Here is a 21,169-nt window from a genome sequence, read left to right on the forward strand (position 1 = left end):
AATGATGGACGGGTTGCTGAATGAGTCTGTCACACCCAGTCAAAAGATGTGGGTTAAATCCATAGTTCGTTTGCCCCACCATGCCACCCCAGTTTAGGCCCAGCCATATGCAAATCCGTCTTGAACCTGCTCCTCATGGGAACTGTCCAGCCCTAACTGCCAAGGCAGGTCATCCCTGGAGCAGAAAGCAGCATCCTGGGACCAGTTTCGGGGTATCACCCCCTCATCCGACAGGCTAGCTTGAATCCAGTAGCACAGTGAGCAAGGAAGCCACTTCTAGGCATACTCTTCACACTTTGGGCGAAAAGTGCTACACAAACAAACGATCGACTGAATGCTGAATGAATCAAATATACACCCATTGTTTGATTGGTTCTGCATTCAGTCCATTATCTGTTTTTTGCATTTGCCTTCAATAAAGATCAAGAACTCTGGTGGACAGTGGTCCTGCCCAGAAGAAACTATCCCTAAAGAACAAGAGCTCTGCCCTGAGGAACCGCAAAACCGTCTACCGGACCCTCCTCTGCACCAAAAGCCCGCGGCCCGAGTCAAAGTGGGCCACCGGTCCTGCGAAGATTCCCTGGTGATTCTGAGCAAGAGTCCATCATGGTTCGACCCCTGCCAGACCCAACGTCGACATCTGCAGCCACTGCTCGTTGACCCCGTAACCGCGACCTGCTCTGGTAAACCTTTTCCGGCAACTAAGGACACACCTGAACTCAAAGCCCCTGTGCCTTGGGGAGCTCGACCAACAGTGTCCCAACGTCTTCAAGCATCAGTACTTACCTGGGCAGCTGTGGGATTTTTTTCATCCAGCCTCCTGGCCAGAACCTGCAGTCGGTTACCAAAACCAGCCTCTCCCATTGATTTGCATTAGGCGCCCAACGCTATGTTGGCACTCTGCACCGGGCTGCCCGGGTGCTGCTGATAATGTACGTTGGTGCTACCTTGTGGCCCCTCTTGTGCTTGCCTTAACTGTCAGAGACTGGGTTACTAAACCTTGTTACTTAACTGTAAACAGCATCTCTTCGATTACCCCCTTTCTCCATTGGATAACCTTGATGCCAGATTCTGAATCTGAACCCTGCACCCAGCTGGCCTTGTGCTGCTGGAGATGCAGAGTTGTTGCCTACCTGAACCTTTCCTGGTATTTATCTTTATTCTGAAAACAAAGACTGCAAGACGTGTACTTGCCTAAAAAACTACAATCTTGTTTTCCTTCCATAGGGTATCATTGCTGAACTGAAAAAAACTGAAAACTATTATAATTGAAATATTAACCTACCTTTTAACGTAAATCTTGGGTGTAAAATAAATCTAGAAAGAAGCTTATTTTTCTAAAATTGGTATAGATCTCCTTTAATCACTGTGTGTGTGTGTGTGTGTATAACACATGTCTTACACTCCTCTGTTAGTCCCAAGGCTGCTTGACCATACTACCACAAAAAGAGCACTTTGGGTTTTCATCGAAGCCCTGTACACTTCTGGGGGAATCTCTGGATTCTTTACAGACTATAACCAATTATTCGTATATCACAAAAAGAGCCAGCTTCCAACACAAGGCAGTAGGCTTCGAAAGGCCTCTGCCGCCTTTGATATGTGACCATGGCTGCCCCAGACCGGGGAAATGCCAACCCCCTTCCCTGGGCCCATTTTGCACCAGGACAGGTGGATAATTGGGTATGTAGGGAGGCGTGGTGCACTACCAGATCAGTCATGCCCCTATGGTGAGCTACCTGATCCGCCCTCCTTTAGGAAAATGCACCCATCTTGGTGATGGCAGAATTAGGAACTCTAGGACAGGGTTATGCCCACTTCCCACAGGAAGTGGTCTTATAGGGGGTGTAGTGACCCCAAGGGTAAGTAGTACATTGACTACCACCCTTCACTCCCCTAAATGCCCCATAATCTAGTATTTAGGGAAGTGCCTAGCACCAGGAAAGCGGTTTCTGATGACCTAAGAAGAAAGACACCGAAGAGCAAGAACTGAGGAGCATTAGCTGACTTGGTGCCAACCCTGCCAGACTGCCTGTTGTCCCCAACATTTGCACCAAAGATGACTTGTCCTGCAGCTGCTCTGCCTCCAAAAACCTGCCATCACTTCAAGAAGCAACCAGTATTCCCCGTGGAGTAGCAGAGCTACTTCCCTGCAGGCACCCATGAAGAACCGGGAGGACTCTGGTACGCGACAACCCTACACCAGAAAGTACCACTGCACCCATGCCCACCAACCCAAGTCAAAGTGGGCCAACGAGGTCCTGAGACCCACCAAAGTCGAACCCCACCTTGGGTTTGCCCAGACTGGACTTCCAGTTGCTGCCTGAATATCTTTGTGCAGGCCTCCTTAACCGCAAGTGCCTCCTCTAGCACGAACCCTGTGCCTAAATACACCACTTCACCCAGGCCCTACAGCCTGAGGAAAAGTGAACTTGCGATGTCCCTACATGCCAGAGCATCTCAAGCCCCCCCCCCCTTTTTTATTTTTGTTTAACCCAGTCTGGCCCCCCGGTCCCAGCCTCTTTTTTTTTTTTTTTTTTTGCCAGGACAGACTTCCATTAAAATCAACGGGGCACTAGACACCAAAAAGGATCTCTGCACCCGGATGCCCCAGAGCCTGCTGAGGTGGCCTGTTGGTGCTGCCTTGGAACCTGCCTCTTACCTTAACTCTAGAAGATTGGTCCTATAAGCAGCTGCTAATTACCCATATAGAGTGTATGTGTTTTTCCTATGGGATAACATTACTGCATTAAAGACAATACAAGTGCATTTACCTGTTTTTTACAGAACTGCTATTTTAAAAAGTACTTACCCAGGAAGAAAGTGCTTGGTGTTAAAAAATTATATAAAGATACTAGTTATTTTTCTATATTGGTGTGGATCTCCTTATCCTAAATGTATTTGCATATGAAGAGAATCTCAAACGTTTTCCCCAGCAATGCATAATATTCTTAACCTTTTCATTTGACAAGAACCCCGTACCAAATGAATATTAGATGAAGTTTGTTTTCTTCTCCAATCAACGTTTCACTCTATTTAAATGAGAAGACAAAGTGGCTGTAAAATTAGGTGACCTTGTAGAATGTTAATTCTGGAAAAACTTGTTACAGGTAAGTAACCTTTATCTTGCTGACCACTGTGTGCTTAGTCACTACGACATGCTGTTTCAGTGACCCTTTCTGCAAGATTCCTCCTTAGAATGGTACTCCTAGTCTGGCTCTAAGTACAAAATGTACAAATCTTTAATGGCAGTTCCTCCTCATTGTTGCTTCACAACAATCCCTGCAACTCGATGGCCTTCTTGTGCTAGCATGATGCATACTGTTGGCCAAGAGCTTACAGAGAGGTAGATGTGTGGCCAGACTGGTTTGTGGTGGGTATGATTTGTGTATTTTACTGAGTGCCATCTATTTGATCCACAAACTGTTTTGTGCTATTTAAGGCCATTCATGCTTTCTTTCTTTTTTCTCTCCCTTCTTTTCTCTCATTGGTTGTTACTTTCTTTGTATGTCTGCCTAACCCATTCTAGGCATTATTGAATTTAGCTGAGCGTCTCGGAGAAGCCAAACCCCGCGGCCTCACTAAATCGGACATAGAGCAGCTTCCTTCCTATCGCTTCAACCCTGAAAGCCACCAGTCGGAGCAGACTCTGTAAGTATTGATGCCAAACAATCTTAATGGTATCTGCAGTTAATGATGCTAGTTGAGAGAATGGATGCAGGATATTGGGTGGGCTCCTTTGTTAGTTATACTACTAGCAAGACTTGCCAATAGAGACATATTCGAGGCATATGAGCTGCAGAATTCATACCTTTGCATAGATCGCCATCTGGTGTTGGGCTCGGATGCTTGCACCTTGTTGTTGTCTTTGAAGAAGTCTTTGTAGTCACGAGATAGGTGACTCCTTCCTTGGACGATAGTGTGCGTGGGCATCGACTCCATCCTTAGATTGTTTTTTTCCTCCATCGGGTTTGGATTTAACTTCAGCGCTCCGGTTCAGTACCGTGTTTCCACACCTCTTCGACGTGCAAAGCACCACAAATCTACGGTATTTGTTTCATTCGCGTGCCTCGACGCGATAAATCAATCTCCCGGTTCCGGTCGTCTACGCCGGCCGCTGGACCTATCAACGCCATTCGAGCCTACGGCTAATGGAAAGGACTCCATTTAAAAAATGTCCCCAGTGTTGAGCTAAATTTCTACATGGCGACCATCACAAGGTCTGCAACCTTTGTCTTTCACCTGAACACGAAGAAAAACTTTGCCAGGCCTGCGACTCTTTCGATCCAAGAAAACTATCCGTGATCGCAGGGCTCAACGACATTTCATGGTGCAATGATCGGCACCGGTGTCAGAAGATATCTTCAGTGAAGGCCCGAAGTGGCAGAGGATTCAGATGAGCTCGATCTCTTATCCAAGGCAGATGACGATGACTCAGATGACGACATCACTCCAGGTCAACGAGTGAGTACAACTGCCCCTGACCCTACCCCACCCAGAAAGAAGACTCCAGTCAAAACTTCGCCTGAAGGCCCTAGTCAAAACCAAAAGAACAGCTCAGAAGCCCCACCTCCATACCCGGCTCCGAAGACAAAAGAAAAGCCTTCCGGCGGCTCGGGACCGAGCAAGTCACACGTCAGTGCCCCAAAAGCACAGTCTGTACTGAAAGCGGGAACATATCCCGCTGTCGCTAAAAAGGCCTCGGCGCCAAGTACTTCGGCACTGAAAAAACGAAAGGCCTCCGAACCAAAGACACCTCAAAAACCTTCGGATCCGAAAAACATTTCAGACTCGACACCGAAGCAGAAGGACATTAAAACCACTTCAAAGGCTCCAGTCAAACCTAAACCACGTCCCGAACCGAAAAAATCGAAACCGAAAGCACACGCCAATGAGGAGGAACTATTTCTTCCAGATCCCATCGATCCGAAACAGAAAACACAGCATGTGGACCCTAAAACAGGCCATATTATCAGTACCCCTCGAACAAAAGAAAATTAGACACCCCACACAATCCTGAGTTGCCTGTGAAGAAAAAAGACTGTGCAACTTCACCATTTAGACCCTCTTCTCCTGTTCTTCATACTGAGCCTTTCTCTCCTCCAAAGTCACTTCCTCCATACTCCCCACCACCACAGGATGATGATGATGACCTAGGGGTGGGGATGGAAAATAATCACCCCTTCAATGATCTGGATGATGACACTAACATACCACAGGACGCATGGGATGACTACAGTCACCCTGTAGATCCTCCCTGATCCAGAGGCATACTCAACCAGATCATCTCCCCCAGATGACAACATTGGCTTTAGTCAGCTCATTGAAAGGGCTGCCCAATATCATGGCGTGCAAATGCATTCAGACCCCACAGAGGAGGACGTCCTGGTAGACACTTTTGCACAGTCACAAAGGACAGTACAGACATTACCCATGCTTAAAGGTGTCATTAAACATGCTCCAAACATCTTCAAAGACAATGTCTGGACCAGGATTCTCAATCCTCGGATTGATAAAAAATATAAAACCTAATGATCCCACCTACATTAAAGGTCAACTCCTCTTAGATTCCTTGGTAGTGAACAATAGTAGGAAGCGAGCCAACTCCCAGACCTCCGGTGATGCCCCACCTCCAGACAGAGTCAAAACTGCTAGACGCTTCCCGCAAACGAGTTGACTCCCAAGCAGCTAATCACTGGAGGATAGCTAATGCACAAGCATTACTTGCCAGATACGATAAGGCTCGCTACGACAAGCTTGAGGGCCAAATGCAGCATTTGCCTGACCAATACAAAGCCAATGATTCAGGAAGGCAAGTTAATAACAAACCCATCCATTAAATGCGCCCTCGATGCAGCAGACACTGCATCTAGATCAATCAACAGTAGTGTGTTACTGAGAAGACATGCATGGTTGCACATTTCTGGTTTCAAACCACTATCCTCAATCGGCCGTTCAATCCAGAACAACTTTTTGGCCCAGTTGTAGACACATTAGAGAAAATAAAAAAAGACCCTGACTGAAAATCTATGGGTGCATTACAGTCTCAGTCTACACGAGTCTCCTTTCCTCGCTCCTTTTACTGGGGTGCATCCAAAAACATCAGTACAGATACTGCTTCCTCCTCTTACAAAAGTCTCACACAAACATCCCCCAACAAGGGATATTTCAGAGGTGGGTACGGGGGACATAAAGGAAGAGGCTAAGGTAACAATACTCGCACCTCCCCCACTAACAAACAGTGACTTCCCTCCACTCCCTCCAGACCATTCCACTCCGGATGGAGGGAGACTCACAGTTCCTACGTGTCTGAAATTCAATCACTACAGAGAAGTGGGTAAGACAAATAATCCAGTATGGTTACTGTCTGGAACTTACTGCAACTCCCCCCAACATACCGCCCAAACAGCGTCCAATATCAATCAAACAATCAATCAATCAGTACATTTGTAGAGCGCACTACTTACCCGTAAGGGTCTCAAGGCGCTGGGGTGGGCGGGGTGCTGCTACTGCTCGAACAGCCAGGTCTTGAGGAGTCGCCTGAAAGCCAGCAGGTCCTGGGTCTGTCGTAGGCAGATGGGGATGGTGTGCCAGGTTTTTGCGGCGAGGTGAGAGAATGATCTGCTGCCGGCGGTCGCTCAACGGATGCGGGGGACAGTGACGAGGGCGAGGTTAGCAGAGCGAAGCTGGCGGTTTGGGGTGTAGCAGGTGGTCGTTAGTTGAGGTACGCTGGCCCGGTGTTGAGAGCTTTGTGACAGTGGGTGAGGAGCTTGAGGTGATCCTCTTGTTGACGGGGAGCCAGTGCAGTTCTTTCAGGTGGGCTGTGATGTGGCTGTGGCAGAAGATGTTGAGGATGAGGCATGCAGAGGCGATCTGTATGCATTGTAGTAGTTTCTAGAGTTTGGCTGAGGTTCCTGCGTAGAGACTGTTGCTGTAGTCTAGTCTGCTGCTGACGAGGGCCTGGATGACTGTCCTTCTGGTACCAGTGGGGATCCATCTGTAGTTCTTGCCAAGCATGCGGAGGGTGTTGAAGCAGGAGGAGGCGACGGCGTTCACTTGCTGTGTCATTGACAGTGCGGAGTCCAGGATGACTCCTAGGTTGCGTGCGTGGTTAGTGGGCGTCGGTGCAGCTCCCAGTGCACCAGGAGTCGTCCCAGGCGGACGAGGTGTATCCGATGATGAGGACCTTTGTCTTGTCAAAGTTCAGTTTCAGGCGGCTGTTTGTCATCCATTCAGCGATGGCCTTCATTCCTTCGTGTAGGTTGGTTTGGGCGGTGGCGGGGGCCTTGGTGAGGGAGAGGATCAGCTGGGTGTCGTCGGCGTATGAGACTATATTGAGGTCGTGTGATCTGGCGATGTTGGCGGGCGGTGCCATGTAGATGTTGAAGAATGTCGCGCTGAGGGATGATCCTTGGGGTACGCCGCAGATGATCTTGGTGTCTAGAGAGTGGAATGGGGGAGGAGGACACTCTGGGTTCTGCCGGTGAGGAAGGAGGGGGTCCACGGAACATCTGACACTCCTCAAGGAAGAAGTTCTTTCACTGCTTCAAAAGCATGCAATAAAACCAGTTCCCCTAGAGCAGGGGTACTCCTAGTACGGCCCGCGGGCCGGTGGCGACCCGGCAAGCCTTCCTGGGCGGCCCGCGGACATTGCAGACACCTGCGTTTAAAAATAAATAGATTAAATAGTGTTCGCAAATACAGCTGCAGCAGCGCGGACTCAAACTCTGCTCTGTGGGGGCCCGGGGGATTCCAGTAATTGTCAGAGGGGAGCTGCAGGGACCTAAGAGGTAAAATTCAACAAAACCTAATTAACATGTAAATGGTCTTTTAAAGACCCATGAAGTACTTGGTGGGGCTGTGTGCACGGGGCCGGGGAAGCTGTCTCAGCCCGGGCTGAGGGCTGATACACACACAGGTGAGAGGACAGGGAGGGAGAGAGGAGGGAGACACAGAGGGAGGGAGGGAAACAGAGAGTGGGAGACAGGGAGGGAGACACAGAGGGAGGGAGGGAGACACGGAGGGAGAAGGGAGACACAGGGAGGGAGGGAAACAGAGTGGGAGACAGGGAGGAAGGGAGACACAGAGGGAGGAAGGGAGACACAGAGGGAGGAAGGGAGACACAGAGGGAGGAAGGGAGACACAGAGGGAGGGAGGGAGACACACTGAGAGAGAAGGGAGACACAGGGAGGGAGAAGGGAGACACAGGGAGGGAGAAGGGAGACACAGGGAGGGAGAAGGGAGACACAGGGAGGGAGAAGGGAGACACAGAGGGAGGGTGGGAAACAGAGTGGGAGACAGGGAGGTAGACACAGAGGGAGAGTGGTAGACTGGGAGGGAGACACAGAGGGAGGGAGGGAGACACAGAGGGAGGGAGGGAGACACAGAGGGAGGGAGGGAGACACAGGGGGAGGGAGGGAGACACGGAGGGAGGGAAACAGAGAGGGAGACACAGGGAGGGAGGGAGACAGGGAGGGAGGGAGACACAGTGGGAGGGAGGGAGACACGGAGGGAGGGAGACAGACACAGAGGGAGGGAGTGAAACAGAGTGGGAGACAGGGAGGGAGACACAAAGGGAGGGAGGGAGACACGTAGGGAGGGAGACACGTAGGGAGAGAAACAGAGTGGGAGACAGGGAGGAAGACACAGAGGGAGAGTGGGAGACTGGGAGGGAGACACAGAGGGAGAGTGGGAGACTGGGAGGGAGACACAGAGGGAGAGTGGGAGACTGGGAGGGAGACACAGAGGGAGAGTGGGAGACTGGGAGGGAGACACAGAGGGAGAGTGGGAGACTGGGAGGGAGAGACAGAGGGAGAGTGGGAGACTGGGAGGGAGAGTGGGAGACTGGGAGGGAGACACAGAGGGAGAGTGGGAGACTGGGAGGGAGACACAGAGGGAGAGTGGGAGACTGGGAGGGAGACACAGAGGGAGAGTGGGAGACTGGGAGGGAGACACAGAGGGAGAGTGGGAGACTGGGAGGGAGACACAGAGGGAGAGTGGGAGACCGGGAGGGAGACACACCGAGAGGGAGGGAGAGGGAGGGAGGGAGGGAGAGAGATGGAGGGAGGGAGAGAAAGATGTGTGTATGCTGGGTCTGGTGGCTCAGTGGACGAAGGTGTCTGCTGCAGGGACCTGTGTTTAACCTCATGGGCACAATTTTTGTTTGCTTTAGCCCCGCCCCCTTCCCCTCTGACCCCCGCCCCCACCAGTGCGGCCCTCAGCCACAAACCACACTGTAAATTTGGCCCCCCGAGAGAAAGTTTGTGAGTACCCATGCCCTTGAGCATCAAGGGACAGGAGTTTACTCCCTATATTTTCTAATCCCCAAGAGGACGGTACTCTCAGACCAATACTGGATCTCAGACCTCTCAACTTCTATATACAGTCAGATCACTTTCATATGATCACTCTTCAACAAGTCCTTCCACTACTTCAACAAAGCGACTTCCTTGAAACATTACATCTCAAGGACACCTACTTCCATATTCCCATACACCCCGCTCACAGGAAATATCTAAGATTCACAGTGGACGGCCAACATTATCAGTTCAAGGTTCTCTCATTCGGGGTAACCACAGCACCCAGGGTCTTCACAAAGTGTCTCGCGGTGGTAGTTGCACACTTACGAAGACAGCAAATCCATGTGTTTCCATACCTGGATGACTTGCTGATAAAAGGCAAGTCACACAGTCAGTGTGTTCATCACACTCCCCAAACAATTCTACTGCTACACTGCTTGGGGTTCACAATCAACCACGCCAAGGCACATCTACAGCCCTCCTACCTACATCGTTATCTAGGTGCCACCATAGACACTTCTAAAGCTCTAGCATACGCCAATCCAGCCAGGATAGCAAGTATGCAAACCCTCATCACAAAATTTCAACCACAACACTCCCTTCCAGAGTGTTTATGCAGCTCATAGGTATAATGGCTTCTTGCATTTTCATAGTACCTCACGCAAGTCTTCAGATGCGCTCCTTACAAGAATGCTTAGCACGTCCGTGGAATCAGGCTCATGATCAACTTACAGATCTGGTGTTGGTGGACAGCCGCACACATCGCTTTCTGCAGTGGTGGAACACACAAAACCTTTCCAGAGGGCGGCTCTTCCTAGAGCTAATTCCACAGATCGTGCTAACAGATGAAGCATCACTCGCCGGCTGGGGAGCCCATCTCTTAAACCATACAATTCAGGGCAAGTGGATCACCCAACAAAAACTGCTCCACATCAGTCACCTAGAATTATTAGCAATATTTTTAGCGTTAAAGTCGTTCCAAGCACATCTTCTCAACAAAACTCTCCTAGTCCGCACCGACAATATGACAGCGATGTATTACATACAAAAACAAGGAGGAACACACTTGTTGCAGCTGTCTCAGCTAGCACAAAGTATATGGAGATGGGCCTTTCCACAAAATATGTATCTTCTGGCAGAACATCTTCTAGGAGTGCAGTCAGATTGCGGATCTGCTCAGTCGTCCGACACAGCAGATCCACAAATGGGAACTTCATCCTCAAGTTCTTGAACCATTTTTCCACATGTGGGGCCACCCAGACATAGATCTGTTCGCCACACATGCAAACTCAAAATGCCCAACCTTCGCCGCCAGGTTTACACACCCGTTGTCCAAGGACAATGCGATATGGATGAACTGGTCAGGCAGATTTGCGTACGCTTTTCCGCCACTCCCACTCATTCATCTAGTAGTACGCAAGCTCAAGCAACAGTCTCTCAAAATGATCCTAGTTGCTCCCACATGGGCACGGCAACCATGGTTCACAACACTCGAACTCTCAGTAGTTTTGCAGCTTGAATATTTCTGGATTCACTATGCTGTGCATTATTCCGCCATCTAGTGGTTGAGTATGGAATTGTCTTTTTTTTCGTAGCCCATATGGATGTCGACATACTACCATTTGTTGTCCTTCATGACGTCGACGTGCTTCCTCTGGAAGCTCCCACCTTTGGTCGCCATCTTCAGATTCTTATTTCCGCCGTTGGGTCTGCCGAAGAGTTCCAGAGTTTTGGAAGAGTAATCAAGGAAAATCGAAGATATTAGACACAAAATTCAAGTTTCAGCTACACCAGACTACAGGTCAGGTAACCGAAGCGATGAGGTCGAAGTTTTACTACAAAACCTAGACATTCGACGGAGAACACGCTCGCAGGGGGCTCCCTGAGCGCGGGGATAGACAAAAAACCATTCAAGTTTTGCACCAATTGCCACCACAGGTACGACCAGAAGGATCAACATCCAGTCTGCAACCTCTGCCTGCCGCTCGACCGCAGAAGTGGAGACTGCAGCACCTGCTCGGCGTTTACACCCAAGACCCTCAGAATAAGGGAGAGGCGTAGAAGGGCGAACCACAACATGCAGGGGCCACCTCCATCCATTGCTTATGAGACTTGGGCCCCTCCAGTGGAGAAGAGGACAACATCGCCGAAGGATCGGAGGATGCACGCTCATCGAGGTCCATAAGGGAACGTCGAAGAAAGTAAGGGAGTCTTCGACCCTAAACACCCAAGCGACCCTCGAAAGGGTGAAGCTAAAGCCCCGAGCGACACTCGTAGAAGTGAAACTAAGTCCTCGAAGGGAGCCCTGCCACCAAAACACTCAGCAAAAGCAACAGCTACCATGGACAATCAACCGAGCGGATCCTTCGAAAAGGACTCCAATCGTCGAAAAACCGTCAAAGGTTTCCCTCGAAAAGAACACCTCAGCACCAAGGAAAGAAGGGCAGACATTGTCGTCGACTGCCTTGAAAAAAAAGCGCGCCAACCCTCGACGCCGAACATGCTGCTGAGGTGGAGAGGAAGAAGAGGAGGCTCGAGGCCGAAATGGTGAGCATCCTACAGCGGAAAAAGGGCTTCGAGAAGATGAGCCAATACACCATCCCACCAAAACCCGCGGTCGAAGTCAAAAGGACGACGAGGATGCAGAACCGCCGAGAATGAGCGAATCAGTCGAGGAACAGGGAGGAGAAATCTACTATTTCGAGGGTGAGGGTGACGAAGATCTGCAATTGCGATTCTCCTATTAACATGACCAGAGAATCTGGATTTCATTAAAGACACGGAGGCTAGCATTATGCATTAATCCTTTAATGCAGCTCACAAACAGCCGCTTACATCACAAAGACTAGAATAAGAATAAGTGACATCACAGTATCCATAAAAGGCATGTGCCAGGGAAGATCAGCCTCTTTTAAATGCGGCTCTCAAACAGATACGTTGTCTTTCTCTAACTATCTTTACATTGCTTAGAGTTTTTCTGTTAAGCCACATTTTATATGTTAAGCTTTATTGAGTTAGCTCATTTTGTTTAGCTTTACGCTTGTCTGCCTCTCATTGTTTGGCTAGACGCTCGTATGATCTACCCTGTACTGTTAGCTGTACTGCCATCCTGGTTCGTTTAACTCTTTCCCTTGCTTTATGCCCTCGGTCCGATGCTTGTGGGCTACCCCTAACCTCTCCCCACCCCCAAGACGTCCGATTTTTGGTCGTCTTGCCCTTTACCTCTGTTTGGTCCCTGTCCATTTTGGATAGCTTTGCGCTCTCTTTCCCTTATCCCACGCTGTTCCGCGTTTGCTTCAAATGCCCCCTCTTGGCCTTTTTTCGACCGCTTTCCCCCCACTGCCTCCGTTGCGGTGGCTCGCGCTCGCTCCGATATGTGGAGCTCATGCGTCATCCCTGATTAGAGGAATGACCCTTGGCAGCGGCGCCGCCGCGCGCCCTACCTTGTAAGGGTCATTCCTCTCTCCTCCGTAGGTTCAACTGCCTCGAGCGAGTCAGTTACCCTTCGGAGCCAAGAATCAGCTGTTCTGCCTTGTTTCCCCTCGGCGAAATAGATTTATTTAACATTATTGGAATCGGAGCAGAGAGCCAATACAACTCCCTGCTTACTTTAACTGTGCCCTATACTTGAAAAAAAAAAAAAAAAAAATCTGATTCTTGGCTCCGAAGGGTAACTGACTCGCTCGAGGCAGTTGGACCCACGGAGGAGAGAGGAATGACCCTTACGAGGTAGGGCGCGCTGCGGCGCCGCTGCCAAGGGTCATTCCTCTAATCAGGGATGACGCATGAGCTCCACATATCGGCGCGAGCCACCGCAACGGAGGCAGTGGGGGGGAAAGCGGTCGAAAAAAGGCCAAGAGGGGGCATTTGAAGCAAACGCGGAACAGCGTGGGATAAGGGAAAGAGAGCGCGAAGGTATCTGAAATGGACAGGGACCAAACAGAGGTAAAGGGCAAGACGACCAAAAATTGGACGTCTTGGGGGTGGGGAGAGGTTAGGGGTAACCCACAAGCATCGGACCGAGGGCATAAAGCAAGGGAAAGAGTTAAACGAACCAGGATGGCAGTACAGCTAACAGTACAGGGTAGATCATACGAGCGTCTAGCCAAACAATGAGAGGCAGACAAGCGTAAAGCTAAACAAAATGAGCTAACTCAATAAAGCTTAACATATAAAATGTGGCGTAACAGAAAAACTCTAAGCAATGTAAAGATAGAGAAAGACAACTTATCAGTTTGAGAGCCGCATTTAAAAGAAGCTGATCTTCCCTGGCACATGCCTTTTATGGATACTGTGATGTCACTTATTCTTATTCTAGTCTTTGTGATGTAAGCGGCTGTTTGTGAGCTGCATTAAAGGATTAATGCATAATGTTAGCCTCCTGTCTTGTAATGAAATCCTACCGGGACTCGACTTCCTTGGAGGCACAAGATGTGGTATGGCAAGAACTCGACGCCGAATCGCCAGAAGGCGTAGACAATTACCCTTCGAGGCCCTCCCTGCCAGACGACATGGGGATTTACAACCTGGTCGTACAAAAGGCTGCACAGACTTATGGAGTGAAAATGGAGAGAAGCCAAGGCATGCTTCCTCCTGGAAACTCTACTGTCTCCAGACTAGGAGCCAATTCCTTGCCGATGCTCCCTAATGTGCTGGACCAGGGAAGAGAGGTCTTTAAGGAGCCAGCAGTATGCAAAGCTGTGATCCCTAGAACTGAGAAGAAGTACAAACATTCTTCAAAGGACCCTGCATACATCCACGGGTCAGTGCCAGCTGACTCCATAATTGCAGCAACGGCTGGGAAGAGGGCTAATAATGTCGGACCACCTCCAGACAAGGAGAGTAGGAGGATGAATCTCACAGGGAGAAAGGTGGAGAGAAATGTGGCAATTCATTGGCGCATTGCAAATTCCAACGCCCTGATCAACAGGCACGCATACGAAACACTTGGATGAAGTGGGGCAGCTCCTAAAGCATCTACCAGATCAGTACCAACAAAGGGCAGCTCACCTGGTAGAAGAAGGAAAGAACATGGCAAACGCATGCCTAAAATCGGCATTGGATGCTGCAGAAACGTCGAGTAGGCTAATGATGATTGGAGTGACAGAGGGAAGACACGCATTGCTCAGAATTTCAAGATTCAAGCCAGAGGTGCAAAGCAACATCCTAAATACACCCTTTAATGGAGAGCAATTGTTCGGCATGCTAGTTGACGACAAGTTGACGCAGCTCAAGAAGGACAACATAACAGCATGGTCCATGGGAGCGTTGCAGTTCAGGGGAATGAGAAGAGGCACACCCACGAGAAGGCCAGGTGGTAGAAATGGAGGCAACGTGCCAACCACATCGCACCAAACCTTCCAGCAAGGCTACCAAGGGAACAACCAAGGCCAGCTGCAGCAGTGACCGCAGCAGCAGAACTGGCAGTACCAAACCCGGGGACAATCCTTTTGAGGGCGCGGAAACAGACGTGGACAAACACGAAGGGGAGGACAACAGCCCTCAACCAAGTGACTCTGCCATGCAACAAGCCCCCACCCTAGCAACACCTCGGGGTGGTCGGAAAGACAAAAAGAAAAGATGCAGACGAACGTTCAACAACAAACAGTACCTCGAGCACTCAGCAACGGTAGGGGGAAGAATAAGAGACTTCATCCAGTAATGGAGGACGGTCACATCGGATAAATGGATACTAAACATCATACAATATGGATACTGTATAGAAAGACAACCTCTAAACAGAAAGCTAAGAAGAAAGGCACACTCAGCAAAGGAGCTCTCGCTCTTGCAGCTAGAGGCGCAAGAACTGCTCAGCAAGGAGGCAATAGAGGTGGTACCGCAAAACCAAAGGAACAAGGGGGTTTACTCAACTTACTTCCTGGTGCTAAAGGTGGATGAAGCGCTAAGACCTATCCTAGATCTAAGGTTCCCGAACAAATTCAATAAGGACTCAAAGATTCAAGATGACTTCCGTATAAGAGGTAATACCACAAATACAGCAAGGGGGCTTCATGGCTACTATAGATTTAAAGGATGCATACTTACACATCCCATCAACCACAAGCACCTGCTAAGATTTGTGATCAAGCAAAGCCGCTACCAGTTCACAGTACTGGCATTCGGCCTGAAATCCGCACCAAGGGTGTTTACAAAATGCCTAGCAGCTGTCGCAGCACACCTACGAAGGCAAGGAATACACATATATATCCCTATCTCGACGACTGGCTCGTAAAGGCAAGTTTGTATGGTCAATGCAAACTACATATCCAGCAGGTCATACTAACTCTGACAGGACTGGGCTTCTCAATTCATTGGGAGAACTCGTCAACAGAGCCAGAACAAATAAAGATATTCTTAGGGGCAGAGATCGACACCATACAGGCCAAAGTGTTCCCCAGCAGGAAGAGAACATTGACAATACTGAAGGAAACACGTCATTACCGCAAGGGACAAGTACTGGCAATGAGGACGGTGAGCAAGCTAATGGGAATGATGGCGTCATGCATTCGCCTAGTCAAAAATATTTGACTACACATGAGGCCATTCCAGGAATGGATACAGCAGCAATGGTCACAGGCAACTGGGAGTTGGGAAGGTCAGGTTGTTGTCACACACGCCGTGCATCAGCAAATGGCATGGTGGAACAAACAAAACATATCACAGGGGAAACAATTCACACAACCAACTCTAACAGTGACCATCATGACGGACGACTCCCAGCTGGGGTGGGGCGGGCATATGCACAAGCTCAAGGTGAGAGGCCTATGGTCGCAACAGGATGCGGTCAAGCACATCAATTACCTGGAACTAAAAACAGTGTTCCTAGCACTGAAAGCATTTCAGAAGGAGCTGTGCAGAAACAGGGTGTTGATCCAAACAGACAACACCACAACCATGTTCTACATCAACAAGCAGGGAGGAACAGTCCTTAGCGCTATCGAGGCTAGCACAGGAGCTATGGACATGGGCCATCCCACTAAGGATAGACCTACTAGCAATACATCTCCCAGGGAAGGACAACGTGGAGGCAGACAGACTCAGCAGGCAGTCGTCAGCATCCCACGAATGGGAGATCAACCAACAGGAATTACAGAAAGTATTCCGGAAGTGGGGTACACTATTTGCAACACATCAAAATGCCAACATTTCGCATCCAGACAACCAGACCAACGGTCACAAGGGAATGCGCTATGGATAAGTTGGTCAAAGACATTTGCATACGCTCTTCCCCCGATTCCACTGATACACAGGGTACTCAGCAAATGCAGGATCAGCAACATGTAACTGATACTAATAGCACCTCAGTGGGCCAGACAGTCATGGTTCTCGCAAATAGTGGAGATGGCGCAGGCACCAGCACACAGATTCCCAAAACAAAGGGACCTGTTAACAATGCAGAACGAAAGGGTGCTACACCCAGAGCCAGAGAGCCTCAGCCTGGCGGCTTGGCTCCTGAAGACCTAGAGTTTGCACACCTCAAACTACCGGCGAGCACAATGGCAGTGCTCAAGAAGGCCTACCACAAAGAAATGCTACGTAGCAAAGTGGAAGAGATTCTCAGAATGGTGCTTTAGGGACAAATTGCAAAGGAAAATCACAAGGGAGTCAACAGTGCTAAAATTCTTTACACATCTACTGCAAAGTAAACTAAGCTACACATCCCTAAGAGTACACTTAGCGGCGATTGTGGCTTACACTGGAGGAGAAACGGGGAAAAGTTTCTTCACCTCCCAAGTCGTAAAGAGATTTCTAGAAGGGGCGTAGAGGATTGCACCTCCAAACAGAATGCCAGCACCAGCATGGAACCTCACCGTAGTGCTGACCCAGTTGATGAAGGCACCATTCGAGCCGATGCACAAGCCAACACTGCACATGCTCACGCTAAAGACTGCCTTCTTGGTAGCTATCACATCACTACGGAGAGTAGTGAGTTACAGGCGCTAACACTTCAAGAGTCCTACCTGCAGATACACAGTGATAGGATTGTAATGAGAAAGACACACACTTCATGCCAAAAGTGGTGTCTCGGTTCCACATCAGCCAACCAATCCAAATACCACGTTTTTTCCAAAAACCAACCACAAGCACAGAGAGACCGCTGCACACACTGGATGCCAGGAGGGCGGCGATGCACTATATAGAAAGGACAAATGAGTGCAGAAAGACCAAGCAATTCTTTGTTTCCTTCGCAAGCAGTTTTCTGGGACGACTAGTCACCAAAAATACCATTGCACAATGGATTGTTCAAACCATTCAACTATGCCATAAACAAGCTGGGCAACAGTTACAAGGAGCAGCTCTTGATCACTCAACAAGGAAGAAAGGAGAAACTATTGCATTTCTGGCTAACTCACCAATTCAAGACATTTGCCAAGCTGCAACATGGTCTTCAGTGCATACGTTCACTAAGCACTACTGTGTGGATATCCAAATGAACAAAGAAGCGCAAGTGGGACAGAAGGTCTTACAACACATATTCAGTAACCAGTGCTCATCTTCCACCCAGCCACCACAATAAGGACAAACTGCTACAAAGTCTATGCACAGCATAATGAATCCAGAAAGATTCACGCTGCAAAACGTATAGTTTCTTACTCATCGGTGTAGTTTTGCAGCTTGAAGACTTTCTGGATTCACTAGCGAACCCACCCTCCTCCACCAGAAAGGTGAGACCGGAGGAAAGGGATTAAAGATGAACAAGACTTCGAAAATAAGAGGGAAAACAAGAATAACACAAGACAAGAAAAAAGAATCCGAAGATGGCGACCAAAGGTGGGAGCTTTCGGAGGAAGCACGTTGACGTCACGAAGGACACCAAATGGGTGGTATGTCGAGACCCACCTGGGCCACCAAAAAAAGAGAAAAGAGACTACAATTCCGGGCCCAACCACTAGATGGCGGAATAATGCACAGCTTAGTGAATCCAGAAAGTCTTTAAGCTGTAAAACTACACCGACTGGTAAGAAACTATACGTTCCACACCAAAAATTACATCTCTCCCCAACACTGCTAACGCAGAACCATGGAGAGATAAGGCATCCAGATCCAGCACAACTGAATCTAGCGATTTGGCTCCAGAAGTCCTAGAGTTTGGTTACCTTAACCTCCCACCGGACTGTATGAACATTATCAAAGAAGCCAGACGCCCTACTACTAGAGCATACTATGCAGCCAAATGGAAACGTTTTGTCTTTGACTGCAATCACAACAGAATTGACCCCCTTGATGCTTCAGTTCGGAACTTCATTTGCTATTTACAGCATCTACAAAGATGTAGTCTAGCTTACTCATCCATAAAATTACATCTGGCTGCCCTTGCCGCCTACCTGCAAAACAGACATTTGTCCTTGTTCAGAGTACCCGCTTTTAAAGCTTTTATGGAAGGCCTTAAAAGGATAATTCCTCCCACACTGCCACCCTCTCCAGTGTGGAATCAAAACATTGTACTTACTAGGCTCATGGGTCCTCCATTTGAACCTTTACACAAATGCGAACTGCAATTCCTTACGTGGAAAGTAGCTTTCCTTGTCTAAATCACCTCCCTCACAAGAGTAAGCGAGATCCAGGCTTTAACCATACAAAAACCATTCTTACAAATAAATCGTAACAAGGTGTTTCTTCGAACCAATCCAAAATTCCTTCCCTAAGTAATCTCGTCTTTTAATCTTAATCAATCTGTAGAGTTACCAGTGTTCTTTCAAAACCCAGATTCCGTAGCAGAGAGAGCTCTTCACACTCTAGACGTAAGACCAGCTATACTTTATTACATTGAGAGGACTAAACCTTTTAGAAAGACAAACCAATTGTTTGTAGCCTTCTTTCCACCCCATAAAGAAAACCCCATCTCTAAAGCTGGAATTGCCAGGTGGATAGTTAAATACATTCAAATATACTACCAAAAAGCAAAACGCATATTAACAATTCCCCCAAGAGCACACAACACGTAAACCAGGGGCATCCATGGCATTTTATGGGAACATTCCCCTAGAAGACATTTGTAAGGCAGGTCCATGGTCTACTTACACACACCGTCACCAAACACTATTGTGTAGATGTGTAGGCAAAGCAACAGGCTACTGTAGGCCAAGCTGTTCTTAAGACACTTTTTAGAACCACTGCAACAGATACAGGTGACCACCGGTAAGGGAGATACTGCTGTACAGTCTATGCAAAAGTATGGATTCTGCAGCCCATATGCCTCGAACGGAAATTGCTACTTACCAGTATGCATCTGTTCTTGGCATGTAGAGATGCAGAATATCATACGCCCACCCGCCTCCCCGGGACCTTTATCTTTTCCAGTGTTATCTTACTTCGATACATTCACATGGACATCTTTTCTGTTTCTTACAAACTCCATTATTTCCCATCATGGCGAAAAACAATCTAAGGATGGAGTTGATGCCCATGCGCACTATCGTCCAAGGGAGGAGTCACCTATCTCGTGACTACAAAGACTTCTTCCAAGACGACAACAACATGCAATCATCCGAGCCCAACACCAGATGGCGATCTATGCAAAAGTATGATATTCTGCAGCTTTACATGCCAAGAACAGATGCATACTGGTAAGTAGTATCTTCCTTCTAGAGGGCATACATATAGTTAGGTTTGTAGACGTCATTATAGAAGATTACCCACGGAAAGGAAGGGTGGTATCAGAAACCTGTACACTATTGTGATTCTTTCCCCGTTTTTACAGATGTGTAGTTTGCTTCAGTGATTTTGAAACAAGGCAACTTCTTCGGGTCCTACCCTGCAACCACGAGTTCCATGCGAAATGCGTCGACAAATGGTTGAAGGTAAGCACTTTGTCCTGTTCTGCAGATGCGAGTGCCTATTACAATAATTGTTGATCTGTTGACCAAATCTCAGACAGAATGTACAGTTGGATTTCTCAATAAATGCAATAATATCCATACATATCATTCAAATTAAAAAAAATTTTTTTTTAACAAAGTAGGCTCACCAGTGGTAATTAAATGTAGCACCTTGAAGGAGACCAGCACTGCGACATACTCTGTAACAACCAAAAATACCCTTTTCTACTTTCCCACTCAACCAGGGATGATCTCATAATATTTTGCCTCTCATGTTTAGGTCTCTCTTACTTGGAACCATTACTGAACATCCCCTGATGTGTCTTTTTTCTTCAGTTACTTGTTTTGTTAGCTTCATTTTTGTTTTTCTACTTAAAACATTGCAGCAAATGAGGTAGGAAAGTGACCCATTTTAGATTATTATTATTCCCATCAGCAACAAAATGTAGCTGTCCCTGTGTTTTTGTGGCAGGACACAGTTTTATGTTAAGGTGTGTGAACAAATGATCACTATGAAGATTGAATCCAAGACGCTGAGATTAGTAAGAATATTCTACCAAAGTATTATATAGGCAACGTGGGAAGAAGACACACCTCATTCTCAGACTACAAGGACTCACTTTGTCAAATGGCATAATTGACTTAAATATCCCTCAAGAAGGAAACAAGTAATGTTAGCTCTGTGGAAAGTGCCTTCCCTTTCTTCAAAAAGCCAATTGCTTTTTTAAACCGTTTCTAAAATTCAGTGTTCTTGTAGAAAGAGCGAATATCCTAGATATGACAGAAATCATTACAAATACTTGGGTCGTTGAAAGATATAGTCCAAGACTAGCCATTGCAAATGCCTTTTGCACAATAGACAGTTACTCTTAATTTGTAGCAAGAAGTTCCCACCTTGTTTCCAGATTCATATGCTGTGCATTATTCTGTCATTTAGTGGTGGCGTCCGGAATACTTCCTTAGTCATTTTATTGGGTGTTGTCTGCTTCCATTTGTGGTGATGTCAGTTCCTTTGTGACCCCATGTGTCTGCCCAGAAAGCCCCTGTGAATAG

The 21,169-nt window shown here is 48.1% G+C and overlaps 1 protein-coding gene across 4 annotated transcripts in view; it reads left to right on the forward strand.

Moving 5' to 3' along the window:
- The window catches only part of RNF44 (ring finger protein 44), a 318,385-nt gene that overhangs the window by 223,220 nt on the left and 73,996 nt on the right, over positions 1-21,169 (forward strand). For all 4 annotated transcript variants that reach the window (XM_078652807.1, XM_078652808.1, XM_078652809.1 and 1 more), the window contains 2 exons: positions 3,527-3,648; positions 19,999-20,098. In XM_078652807.1, coding sequence (XP_078508933.1) covers positions 3,527-3,648; positions 19,999-20,098 — 222 coding nt within the window. The remainder of the gene's footprint in view (positions 1-3,526; positions 3,649-19,998; positions 20,099-21,169) is intronic.

This window comes from Lissotriton helveticus, chromosome 7, assembly GCF_964261635.1.
Source record: "Lissotriton helveticus chromosome 7, aLisHel1.1, whole genome shotgun sequence".
In the NCBI taxonomy this organism is placed as follows: domain Eukaryota; kingdom Metazoa; phylum Chordata; class Amphibia; order Caudata; family Salamandridae; genus Lissotriton; species Lissotriton helveticus.